Source organism: Python bivittatus, unplaced genomic scaffold (assembly GCF_059951505.1).
Source record: "Python bivittatus isolate LINGU-HERP-01145 unplaced genomic scaffold, Pbiv_v1 ctg000180_np1212, whole genome shotgun sequence".
Classification (NCBI taxonomy): Eukaryota; Metazoa; Chordata; class Lepidosauria; order Squamata; family Pythonidae; genus Python; species Python bivittatus.
This window is the reverse complement of record NW_028277047.1, coordinates 3,091,229-3,104,742: the sequence shown is the minus strand read 5'-3', so window position 1 is coordinate 3,104,742 and position 13,514 is coordinate 3,091,229. Positions and strand designations below refer to the sequence as shown.

General features: G+C 48.7%; 1 protein-coding gene across 1 annotated transcript; it reads left to right on the top strand.

Moving 5' to 3' along the window:
• Positions 1–3,254: 3,254 nt before the first annotated feature.
• Positions 3,255–11,719, top strand: LOC103068266 (lysosomal acid glucosylceramidase-like). The gene is made up of 10 exons (XM_088137546.1): positions 3,255–3,267; positions 4,265–4,456; positions 5,583–5,732; positions 6,259–6,392; positions 6,867–7,039; positions 7,700–7,937; positions 9,136–9,360; positions 9,713–9,876; positions 10,753–10,869; positions 11,554–11,719. Exons 1-10 carry the CDS (start codon positions 3,255–3,257, stop codon positions 11,717–11,719), a joined length of 1,572 nt encoding a protein of 523 aa, XP_087993672.1.
• Positions 11,720–13,514: the final 1,795 nt, after the last annotated feature.

The window sequence follows — 13,514 nt, the reverse complement described above, 5'->3', positions numbered from 1 at the left end:
CCCTGTGGACCCCCATATGGAGGGAATTTGCAGGATCAAGCCGGCGAAATCCTGCTTCCAGCCGAAGCAAGTCACTGCTTATCCCAGCCTTTGGCATTCACTGGTAGACAACCTCTAGCGTGGGAGGCTCCTAACTTTCCAAAATACCTTTGTCACTTTTCCTTTTTTAATTTTAATTTAGATCTTTTAATTGTTTTACTTTTTTTTTTAAGGTTAACGATGGGTTTGTTACAGAAATAAAGAAATTAAATAAAAGGGGGGGGGGACACCTTTGCCATTCAGCGTGCTGAAAATCTAGGCCTAAACCCACAGTTAGGAAATAGTCAAGCATTGCACCAAACTGGTTGTTTAATTGCTACCTGGTTAATTCTTCCAGCACTTAAGGGTTATTTTGGCTGCGCCTGGCTTGCAACATTAGCTGGGAAATGAAATCTGAACACTGATCTGGGGATTTGAAAAGCAGTCTGTGCTACGACATTTTCCTACTTGCTGGCCCAGCTTTCAAAAAGTCTTGAGCTTTAGTGTTTGGGAAGACTTTGAACTGTGCCTACGAGTGGTTGAACATGCTGGCCTGTACCTCTTCCTTAACATGCTGGTCTAAACCTTGCTGCTTAACCGTTACAAGCCATGAGCGTTCCTCCATGTATAGGAGCAGTCAATAGGGAAAGCTGAGCATCATCTCAAGTTATGCAGAAAGGGGATGCAGCTGAATGCCACTAAATTTATATTTGACATTTAATACTTTAGAGATGTCGTATTTAAATATTAAATATGTTGATATTTAATCATTTAACAATTTAATATTTATATACAACTTAAATTTAGTGGCATTCAGCTGTATCCCTTTTCTGCATAACAGGAACAATTGCAAAAGACGCCGAGCCTCTGCAGAGCGACTTCTTAAAGATTCAAAGCCGCCCTTTCTCCCCTCCCTTTCAAACGTTCAAATCCGCCATCCGATTATGAAGAAATTGTGCTTTTTTTTTTTTAAAAGACCTCCGTTCGAATCCTCAACCACCCTTCTACTTTCCTTCTCTCATTCCGAATCAGAGGGACTAGAAACTTGCTTTTCTTTTTAACGTTCCGCCAGGCAGCCGAGCACATCCCTGAGTTTTTCATTCCTCCCTTCCCTGAGATTTGATCTGCTTTGAATTGCAATGCTCAAGCTTGCTTTGCATAAAGTCTTCGGTTGAGCATCAGCATCGCTTTCTGCAGAGGCTGGACGATTTTTCTGGTTCCGCACACTGGGTGTGACACAGCCAGCCTCGCCGTGGAGCAAAGCTTGCAAAATCCAGCCTCTGATTCCCAGAGAAATTGTGCATTCAACCCTGAAGAAAGAGCAGATTTTCTGGCTGAACCAGCCAGCCGAGATCTGGCGGCAGATATTCCCTGCGGTGTGGAGAGACGCAAGAGATCAGCTTCCGACGGTCTCCTGCGCAGAGAGGACCCCTTGTCGGATCTTGGGCGAGAGAGGTGAGTGCTGCGGAAGGTGGAACCCTTCCCATCTTTTCGTACCGGGAAGCTGGCTGCAGAGGGATCGGTCCATGAAACCTCCATGTACAGGAGGAGTCTACCTCTGCGTGGACAACAGAGACAGAGGTTCAGATCTTTTCCTGCCCGGCTTTGGGGCTATCTGGAGAGGTCTTCATGGACTGACGTTGTAGTCAGCGATAGATTCGCTTCCCCTAATTTGGGGGGTCGACTGCCTCTCCTGCCACGCACCCCAATAAAAGGCATTCAGGCTAGAAATGCTGGTAGTTGTACTAAAGGCTGTTTAATCAGGTCTGGATCTGGTTTAATTTCTCCCATTCAGCAGGGACATTCTGGAGAGCAGGTACATGGTTTGATGGGGAACAAGGAGCTTCCGGGTTCTGCTTCAACCGTCCCTTTATTCTGATCCATAAGGACTAGAAACTTTGATTGCCAAGGGAGGGGGGGAACCCCTGCTTTGCCAGCTGAACACGCCAGGTTTGATGCTTCAGAAGGGCTGGGAAAACCATCAACCTTCTTGGGAATCTAGAGATATAATGGACCCTCTTTTGCTCAGGACCATGAGGACTAGAATCTTATTTCACCTTTAGGGGAAAGCCATGTAGAAGGCTCCAGACTGGGTTTTCAGGGAAGGTTAAAAACAATCTGGAAAATGACGGCTGAGCCGAATTAGATTAAATTAGACTTAATTGCTGATTTGGTTAGCAAAGCCTCTTCTTCTGTAACTCAGCATCCCCAAAGGATGGTTAACCTGTTCAGCCTTGTTGCCTTCCCCACTGAACGGTCCCAATTTGCCTGCTTGCTCTCTAGTTCTGGGGCAAAAGAATCTCTTATTTTTAATCCGTTCTTCCTGCCTGCTGGGCTTGGGGGAAGATGGGCGTTTGGCCGTTCGGGGCTTGGAGACAGCTTTTCGGCAGCGTTCAGGTTCCCCGGGTAGAAGTGGGGAATGGGGTGTTTCGTTTTGTTATCTGAATGGCACAGGGCTACAAGCAAACTCTGGGGGAACTTAGGAAGACTGGCCAGTATTGGCCCAGCTCGACCGGCTGGGAATGATGGGAACTGACATCCAATTCACCTGGAAGGCACCAGACATCAAAAGACCAGATCAGAATCCTCTCCAGTTAAAATCGGTCTCCGTCCCTTCCTTGCAAGAACATTTCTCCTATTCGATTTCTCCCCCCAGACCACAGATCCCTTGCTTTTCTCCTGCCTCCTTGCCTGCCGAAGAGCTCTGCGGGGCCCCAAAGCCTGCCTATTTTAAGAGGGTTTCTTCCCCCCCCCACTGATCCCTTGCTTTTCTCCTGCCCCCTTGCCTGCCGAAGAGCTCTGCGGGGCCCCAAAGCCTGCCTATTTTAAGAGGGTTTCTTCCCCCCCCCCCACTGATCCCTTGCTTTTCTCCTGCCTCCTTGCCTGCCGAAGAGCTCTGCGGGGCCCCAAAGCCTGCCTATTTTAAGAGGGTTTCTTCCCCCCCCCACTGATCCCTTGCTTTTCTCCTGCCTCCTTGCCTGCTGAAGAGCTCAGTGGGGCCCCAAAGCCTGCTTGTTTTAAGAGGGTCTCGGTTTGTGCTAATAACAGACCATCTGCGTGGAGAAGACCACTCTCCTGGGCAAGGATTTATTCGGACATCGGTTGTTGGGAAGCTCGGTATTTCAAGGGCCCAGACTGTGTTGGCGTTCCTGGCAGAGCGAGAGCATCCTGCAGGCACGAGGCTGCCCTGGGGCGCCTGTGAATCTGCTCCCCAAAATCACAACCTTAGCGTTTGCATGAGTGAACGTGGTGAGTCACCCCGAGGTGCGTTTCAGAGGAACAGCCGTACGAATCTTTTAAGTAAACTAAAATAAATGTGCAATTCTTTCTTCTTTCTGTTCTGCTTTAAGGACACGGCCTTTATCGCACACCGAGAGGTCCTGGGACACCCAGCCATGTATTGGGGGGCCCTCCGAATCCTCGCCTCTTTCTTGTTTCTCCAGCTGAATTTTGCCCCAACAGGTGAGGGTGTGAAATCAAGTGTCAGCAAGTCCCGAGCCCTGCCTCGCCTTGCGCAATTAATTACAAAATGCGCTTCAAAGCTTTCAGCTGGGGTGGCTTGAATTAAACAATCAGGGTAGTGAAAAGTCCACCCCGGGGATTGCTGTGACAGCGACCTGGAAGGGAGCCTCCAAGTTCAGAGGCAGTCTAGCTGTCCTCTAGAAAACGCCTAGAGCTGCAGGCTAAAGTTCCTGCAGTGAAAAATAATAAACTGACATTTTCTTTCTCCCAATTTTCCCTCGATCGGAGGGGAGAACTTTTTCATGGGAGAAGCAAATTTCAGTGAAATGCTTATGAATGGAGTGTAGTTTTTTATATCCGTTTAGCGCCAAGGTGGAAAAGGGGTGTATATATATATTTTTCTCATCGTACAAGCCTCTGTTGTGTCATCCGCATTCTTCTAACTTCCCTTGGCTTTATTTTATTTTTATCCACCAACTTTCCAAGCCACTCCATTCCAACCATCTCCAGGAGCTTCTGTCATTTGGACATGAGAAAAGCCTTTTGGAGACTGGGGAAAGTGGGGCGGACAGGATGGCTGCAAAGGGATGGGAAAGGGGGCCATGGAAACCCCCCCCGGTTAAAAAAAAAAAGATACCATCCAGAGAAGCAGGTTTCCCCAGGAGGCGTCCTGAGAAGAAAGCAGAAAAACGGAAGCCTCGGAAAATGTCTGAGAAACTGTTAAGGAGTTGTTTCCTTCACCTTCGTCAAGCAAAATGCCAATCTCTTTTTCTTCTTTTCCCAGGGGGACGGCCATGTTCTCCCAGGAATTTTGGGCACGGGTCCTTGGTGTGTGAATGTGGTGCCAATTACTGTGACACGTTGGAGCCCGTCTCTCTCCCAGCTTTGGGGTCTTTTGTCAAGTACGAAAGCAATAAAGCCGGGCACCGTTTGGAGCGCAGTGAAGGGCCTCTTCTGGATAATCCTCCCAAGAAAGGTGAGACCAGATTAGACCCACAAGTAAGCTTTTACCCCAAGGAATCCAGGACAACAGGAATGTCAACTTTCATTTTATCCTCATAAGAACCCTGTAAGGTAGGCCTGGAGGACCGAATGCAAAGGATTTGCCCAGTTCGGGTCAAACATTGTCTAATCTGTTGCCTGAACGCAGTTGTTTTTAGACAACGTCCCAACGTCCTATATTTTATCACAATATCGGTCTCTATTTGAGCTGTCGATGAGAAACAGCAAGATGATCCTGCTTCCTCAAATACGTGTAAATATTTAGCCCAAAAGAGCTGGGCTTCTAAACAGTGGAGGACCGAACTGATCCAGGTAGTGCCAAATTTCCTATTTTCTTGGAAAAAACAGAGGACCGACCTGAAACAGGGGCAAATCAGAAAGAGGTTCCTACGGCCCCCCCAAAATTAATTGTTTATGTTTATAACGTTGCTTCCCAAAGGAAAATTCAAGAGCCCCACCCGGAAAGTCTTCACAAAAACGCATATTCTGATAAAAACATCTAAACTCCAACCGTAGATGTCAATGCATTTCCAAAAGGCGATTCGATTTCCGTAGTTTTCACACGCACGCGAAAGGCCGTGCATGACGTGGGTAGCGTGACCACAGTGAAGTGACCAAAATAAAGGACCAAAGTGAGGTTTTGAAAAAGAAATAAATTGAAAGGACCGCTTTTGGAAATAAAGGACTGTCCTTTACAACGAGGGCTGTAGGGTCGCTGTACTAATACGTGATTAAAAAGCTGTCTGAGGTTGGGAAGTTGAGTAAACTTGATGCTGGCATGCAAACCCCAGCAATCTGTTTAACCTTATCACCTCTTCCTTACCACATGCTAAACCTGTTTAGTTTTAATCTTGTTGAGATTTGGGCTGAAGGCTTGGCTGCTTTTTCAAACCCACTTTGCTGGCTTAGCCGCTCATTTTGTACAAACCCAGCAGATGGATCAATTCGCTAGACGCGTTAAGCGTGTTATGCAAATGGGGCAGTTGTAAAAATGGATGAATAATTTAATGGGTGGGTGGGGTGGCTGGGTGAGGGAATCAGCAAGTGTCATCCTGCATAAAATTGCTTTTTTCTCCCCGTTCTTTTCTTCCTTTCACTAGACGACCTGGTTCTGCAACTCAAGGTGTTCCAGAAATATCAAAAAATCAAGGGCTTTGGCGGGGCTCTCACGGATTCGGCTGCCATTAATATCCTGGCCTTGTCCGCAAAGAGTCAAAAAAACCTGCTCAAATCTTATTTCTCCACTGAAGGTAAATAAGATCCAACAGGAAAGCAGGGCTGGGTTGCCCGGGGTTAATTACGAATTCACGCCTTTGATTCAGTAGTTCCTTGAGTTATCTCAGTTTATGTCACTTTATTCCAGCTTTTGGAGTGGGCAGAGCTCCCAAAGGGATTGTTTTGGCGTGGCTGGAAAATCCCAGTAGATTAACCAGGTCTATACTGGGACAACTGGTCTCTTCGCCAGGGCGGTGCTGAGACCGGAGGTTGCTAGCCGTGGTCCTGAAACCCATTGACGAAATGTAGAGGTCTTGTCCAAGGTCCTGAAAGGCCCCCAATGTAGATGCAGGCTGGGTGGGGCCCTTCCCTTTTATTCACCCTTCTGCTGCATGAACTACAGCTCCCATCATCCCCCATTGGGGTCTAGGTTGGCCGAAGAGGTGGAATTCAGCAATTTGGACATCTGGAGGTCTCAGAGCGGTCTGGACCCCGGGATCTCCTTTCGCAGCTTTATGGCTAACCCCACTCTCCATGTCTTCCGCTGCGCTCTTGACTCAGGGATCGAATATACCTTGGTCCGCGTGCCCATGGCGAGCTGCGATTTCTCAGTGAGGCTCTACACATACGCAGACGTGGAGGACGATTTTGAGCTGAACAACTTCAGTCTAACTGAGGAAGATATCAAAATGAAGGTACGTCGTCCAGGGCCGGTAGATATAGGAATGTGGAAACATCCAGAATTCAGATTGGCCTCTAGGAGGACATTTATCCAGATGAAGGCCTTGGGCTGGAAAAGTATTTTTAATCAAAACTCTTTTAAAGTTAAAAATAAAAAAACTCGGTTAGACGCGAGCCAAGTCCACATGTGTATGGGGAAGGCCGTGGCTTGAAAAAGAGATCTGTTCACCTAAGCAGTTGAAGGCTTAGGTGGGGGTCATGGGAATTGTAGTCCTCTGGAGGGATCAAGGTGGGGAGCACTGAATTGGATGTGCAATGGGGGACGGAGGGGACGATGGCAGAAAGGGTTCCTTGAACGGCCTCCTCATTGCCACAAGATTAACTAAGGTTGAGCTTAATGCGTAGGTAAGACGTGTTGAGCTTAACGTGTAGGTAATTTTTGAATTGTATTGTATTGTAAAACGGTCCTCTGTCTTCCCGCATGCCAGATCCCCATCCTTCAACAAGCCCAAGCAGTGGCTCCCCGTCCTCTCTCCCTCTATGCCAGTCCCTGGACGTCTCCAGTGTGGATGAAGACCAACGGAGCCATGACTGGTCGAGGCACCCTCAAGGGGAAACCAGGGGACAGATATCACAAGACCTGGGCCAACTATTTTATCAGGTACGTGTGCAGAGAGGGGCAGTTTCTCCTCATTCCAGGCTGCGCCGTCTGATGGCTTTCCAAGACCAGTGGGGCAAGCTGAAAATCCATGCGAGACTGTTCTGAAGGCTCCCTGGTCGCCCTGCTCAGATAGACTGCTCTTGCACGGGGAGGGGAGGAAAGACTCCCAGGTCTTTGATTTGCTCCTTTCCAAAACCAAACCAGTGCAGCTTTGCCTGACCAGCTGCCCACCCTAAGCCTCTGGGCTGGCCAGTTGCCCCTCCTGCTTTGCATCTCGGATTGCCCAACCTTGCTGGCACGTTAAGCGTTGGAATACATGTTTAGGCTGTGTATGTCTAACTGCTGCTCGCGGAAACCCTGCTTCTTTTCCTGCTTCCAGCATGACTTGCTTTTTTAAATCCTGAAAGCATGGTATTTCTCAGTGGCTGGGGTACAACGCAGAGACCTAGCTAGGGCGTTCATCTCCTCCTTATCAGCTACGCAGAAGGGGAAGGGGATTCGGCCTCTGGTTAGCCCCTGCTGGCACCAAATATTGATTTAATATTCCTTTGGTCTCTCCTCCAAAGCCAGAAGCAGTCTATCTGAACGTTAATTTCTGCAAGAAATGGCTTCGGCCGGATCCAGCAATTTCACCCCATTCCCTGCTCCCCCCCTCCCCAGGTTCCTCGATGAATACGCCAAGTATAACTTGACTTTCTGGGCTGTGACTGCTGGGAACGAACCCACGGCGGGGGACCTTGTCTTCTACCCCTTCCAATGCCTTGGCTTCTCCCCTGAGCACCAGCGGGACTTCATTGCGCAAGATTTGGGCCCTGCTTTAGCCAACAGTACATACAAGGGCATCGAGTTGATCATTCTGGATGACCAAAGGGTGATGCTTCCTTATTGGGCTGAAGTGGTAAGTTGGCAACCGCAACATACAGAAGGAAGCTGACCTTTTCAAAAAAAAAAAATGCTTTAGGGTTAGGGTAAACCCAACTCCAAACCCTAAATATACTTTGGGTCCACCCCATTTTCAAACACCCTGCCTTTTCTTTTCAATTCCTCCCTGTGAATGATTCGAGAAAAGTCTGTTTAACTGCATAAGCTCCATTATACAGCTATTTATCCAGGCAGAGAAATGTTGCTGCTCTTAAAACTTGGACGGATCAACTCTTTGATAGATGGATCACCTGCTTTCCCACCAGGAAATCAAGCACAGAAACATAGCGTTGTGGACTTGGAGGTGGATTTGATCCTACGTTTGCACGCTTCTGATCCAACACCTTAACCCAACCAGCTCTCCTTAGCCCACGGCCTTACAGATTCCCCAAATGCCCCTTAATTGCATTGCTGAACAACCCCATTTCTGGGTTCATGCATTGAATTTTATTTTATTGATTTGCTGCCAACGATCAAGAGAAAGGGAAAGGAAAAAAGAAGAAAATGCATATGCCAGCGAGAGTTGCCAGGCTCATTAAAAACCCTAAGTAATAAAATGAAAGAATTTGCAAGGGAATGCAAGGGTTAAACCTGAACGACTAATCAGTCAACTGGGTTTGCAGAACAGGCAAAACCAGTGAAAAAACCAACCGACCAAGATTTGGCTGTTGGCTTCTCTGAACCCAATTTAGGTGACTTTGCATTTCCTCAAAGCAGCCTCCAAATGTGTCTTCCATTGCGGGGAGGACTTCTTTAATCCGACACTATTTTCCACTTTCCACCATGAGGTCTAGAAAACTGTCCAAGGGGACAGGCCAAAACCAAACCTGAAACCTGCAATGGTAAGAGTTGGTAGTCCTCACACAGTCAGGGGAAAAAAACAGGATGGCAAAGCCCCTCCCTGAAAAAAACAGAGGAGGCAAAAAGAAGAAAAACATCAGTTCCATAGAGTGGGAAGAGAAAAACGATGCAAGGGGGTTGGAATGTGGTTTCCCGGTATGGGGCTTGTTCTTCAATCACAACACTGCAGAAAATGTTTAGTTATGGCTTCCTAACTTTTTTCCATAAATATCATCAGAAGTTCTTGGGTTTCTTGCAAGCCAACCCATTTCTCTTGCGGTCTGCCTATTGAGTGACACCAGAAAAATAATCCTTCGGTCTGATTATTTCTCCAGGTTCTCAAAGACCCCGAGGCTGCCCAATACATCAACGGGATCGGAATCCACTGGTATCTCGATTTCTTGGCACCTATTGATCTGACACTCTCCATCACCCACCACCTCTTCCCGAAATATTATCTCATCTCCACAGAGGCCTCTACCGGGTCCTATTTTTGGGAGCCTCGTGTGGTCCTGGGTGGCTGGGATCGTGGCAGCAAGTACAGTCACAGCATCCTTACGGTACGGCGGTGTAATGGGATGTGGGAAAGACCTTGAGAGGCAGGGAGGGGGAAGAGACGCTGCCAAGGAACGGTCAGATAAGAGGCAGCTTAGCCCTCGGCTGCATAACGGGCGGAGAAAGAGACTCAGAAGGGACCCTCCCTAATTTCTCAGGCTGTGAAGGAGACTGGGGGGGAGGATTGTACTTTCAGACTTGCAAGATTCTGTCCATGTAGCCTACGATAAAGTAGAATTAGCTCATCTGGTCGTGGTTCCTGACTGGCCTACCTGGTAAGGCTGACAAGCGGGGACCGCTGTCACCGTTTGGAAAAAGGGGGACAGAGAAACGACGTCGTTTTGCCTTCCTCCGCAGAACCTCAACAACTACGTCACAGGATGGACGGACTGGAACCTCGTTTTGGATATGCAAGGGGGACCCAACTGGAGTAAGAATTACGTGGACAGCCCCGTGATCGTAGACAAAGACAAAGACGTCTTCTACAAGCAGCCCATGTTCTACCATATGGCCCATTTCAGGTGAGTGAGATTCGGCTTGCCCGTCCCGGGAAGCGCCTTCATTCAGAATAAGAGCAAGCACGTTATGTATTTTTAGTAACGTTTCTGGCTCACCCCCCACAACATTATATCTTCCCAACAGCCCTGCAAGGTAGGTCTGGGCTGGCGTCATCCAGCCGTGGTTTGTTTCTTGGTGAAACAGGGGTCTACTCACCCAACCCATCTGGTTAGTAATCCAGAACATGGTTTAATTAAGGAACTTAGGTTAAGGAATTTGTGTGAATTGATCTGGGGGGGATTTGAACTTGGGTTTGCGCCCGAGTGAAACTGGGGAACTCTGGGGGTTCTGGACTAGGGCTCCCATGAGCGTTAATTGTGGCAAAATCTAAAATAGCTACAGGAGCACTGGGGCGCCTTGCTCTGACCCAGTGTTTCTCAGCCTCCAAACTTTAAGATGTGTGGACTTCAACTCCCAGAATTCCCCAGCCGGCAGAATTCTGGGAGTTGAAGTCCACACACCTTAAAGTGGCCAAGGTTGAGAAACACTGCCCTAGATATTTACTCTAAAGAAAAGTATCGGCCTCAAACACTCGATTACTGGCCCTAGAAAGATTTCTAAGGTGGGAGAAAGCCTCTTGGGGCTATTCACTGCCTGGCGAACGGTCGATTTAGGATTCTCCATGCCCGTTTCCCATTTTGGGAGTGTGCCCACCCGGTCTCAAAATTCCAAGCGTGTCCCTGCTGTAAAACGTTAGAAAGCATTTCTCCCCGTCATTTTTTCAGCCTCCTTTCGTAAGTGAGGAGCTGAGTTTAGGATCAAGCTTGGATTGAATGCCCCAAGCACCCTTTCTGTTTCTTTTGAGTAATGCCCACCTCTGGGTCTCTCTCCCCATGTAGCAAGTTCCTCCCCGAGGGAACTCAACGCATTGAAATCCAGAAAAACAGTTGGAGTAATTTGGAATTCTCCGCGTTTCTCCGTCCAGACGGCTCGGCGGCGGTAGTGGTCTTGAACAGGTGAGTGGCCCGTAATGGGCGTGGCACGTGCCATCACCGCAGGGGCATTCGTGGTGGAAATTCCATGCCCCCCAACTGGAGGTGGGTCAGCCCTTTGAGGGAGGGCAGGTCAAGAAACAGACAAGGCCAGGATCCCAGGAATATTCTTTATCCCAGCAAGGGAGTTACCGTGTGAGCAAACCTCATGATTAAAGAGCTGGGCATCTCCTGCAAATATCAGAGTTATTAAAGTGCTTTAAACACTCGGGGGCCATTTAAGATCCACTGGAAGATATCTGAATGATCCGGAATCCACCTCTCTGATATTTCTGACTTTTCTAACTGACTTAGTTTTATGATCACAAACATTGCATTTCAGAGCGCTCCGGTGAAATCCGGTGCACTTTGGGCGATCCCAAGGGATTGGGTACCAAATTCCGGTGGGGTGGATGGAGGTTTTCCAAACACGCTTAAAAGGACGGGAAATGCATGGGTTTATTGATCCAAGCATGTTTCAGCCACCCGCAATCTGCCGTGTTTGCAAACCCCCAAACTAAACATGCCCTTTTGTATCCATAAAGGTATTCTGTATTTAAACTCCCTGATTTTTTTCCTAAATAGCTTCCTCTTTTCGGGGCGCCTGGCCTGGAGTATCGAGGGCGTCTTTCCCCGTCCCTTCTCACGGTGATCATTCTTCCTTTGCAGAGCCTCCAAGGATATCCCCTTTGGGATCTCCGATCCCGGCGTGGGCTACGTTGAGGCTGTAGCGACCGCTGACTCCATCCAGACTTACCTTTGGCAGCGCCCCACGGAAGACCAGGAAGCCTCCAGCTTGGGGGCCAAGCACCCAGAGGCCCTTATCAGAAATTAAACACTTTATTTGCATGAGGAAGTAGAAAAAATAGTGTGGGGGGGAGACAGAATCCTGGGGAAGGGTCTGCTGACTTGGTAGAAAATCTGCATTAACCAGGGAGGTCGAAAGGGGTGTCGACGCTGCCCTAAATCCTACCTGAATGACGATCTGCTGAATTAAGAGCTTTCAACCTGCTTCTCCTCAGTTACCTTCCCATGTCTCTTTTTTCCCCCGAGGTCATTTTCAGAATAAATCTTTTTTTTTTTTTTTCTAAAAACACACCGTGCCGGCTTTTCTTGGCGAGGATGAAGGCTGTCTGGTTGCAAAACCCGGGGCTAATTTAGGGGCAACGTCTTGGAAGCCAACAGGCCGTTGCAGAGGTCCGGTCTCCAAAAGGATTCTTTGCAGCTGGTTTGATGTGCCCAACTGGGTTCTTTGTAAGCTCAGAGGTTGCCTGGACTCACCCACTTCCCTTGGGGTCAACAGTAGGATTATCTGAATCCCTACCGTCTGTTTAGCTAACTTTTTCTGCAGGAAAACCCGCAGCTGGAAAACACATCAGTTTAAGAATTAAGAGCTGCGTGTTGGGTAAGGTGGAACTGTTCCTCATCCGCATGACTTTGCAAACGGCCGGGTCTTGCTTTTTAAGCCACGGCTTTCCTTCCCACCAGAGCAGAGATTGGTCGTTCGCTAGAGGTTCCTGGACTACATCTCCCAGAATCCCTCAGCACTGCCCATCCCAGGGCTGCTGGGAAGTAGAGTTCCGCAGGCTTTCAAAGAGCACAAGGTGGTTTTATGTCACAGCCCATCATCCTCATTGTAAGCTGGAGGGTATCATTTGGGGAACCCCCCCCGAATGAAGGGGGCTGGACCTCTGCCCACCGGCCAGGTCTAGCCCCATCCTGCGCCATAGACAAGCCTCACTTTGAAAAACATACAGACACATGGAGGGCTGCAGAGCCAAATCACCAGCCTAAGTGGAACCTCCACAGTCCTAGGCAGTCTAGATGGGGAGGGAAGGCACACTGCTGGAAGTCTGCCTTGGGGGATAGTGCTGGAGATCACCAAGAATGAATGAGCTGCATTCCCCCCACCACCACAGAGCCTTAAAATAAGACAGAGTAAGGGGTTCCTGAGCATACCTAAACTGCAATCTCTTCTAACGAAGTAAATGTCACACTGCTTCCACCTTGGGAGGAAAGCCCATCGCAAGCTGTAGCAACTCAGAATACAAACCCTCCTTTATTTGGGGGTCCCCCGTCCTGACTCCATGCCCATTGAGCAGGGATTAAATTTTTCCCTCAATTTAATTCACGGAGATCAGGAGCGCCATTCACAACCTCACAGTGTGAAAGGGGTGGGGGGAGGCTCAAGGGAACAGATGAAAGCTGTTCCCTGTTCCTTGCCCCCTCCCCTTCCCATAGCAAACCCCAGACCATCCAGTAACTGAACAGCGATTCAGAAGCCCCAAGATCTAAAATACATATGTCTATCTAGGTAGGTAGGAATGAATGAATGATGTATGGAAACTGGCAAGGCCTGAGAAACAGGCGGGCTGGGGGGGGAGCCAGGCCCCAAATAAATGGGTCAACCGCAGCATCTCAGGAATTTGGCAAGGAAGGAACTGATGATGCTGTCTTCTCTTGCCAAGGGAAGCCAGTTCCGGTCTGGGCAGCGATCCAGCTTCCAACCGAGGCCGACTTGGGATAAACGTGATGCCAGCCTGGTCCGCAGGAGGCGCCTGGAAGAAGGGAGAAATGGGGGGGGGGCACAGAGGCAGGTCTGCTTGCTTGTTTCCAGCTTTGAGGGGTGA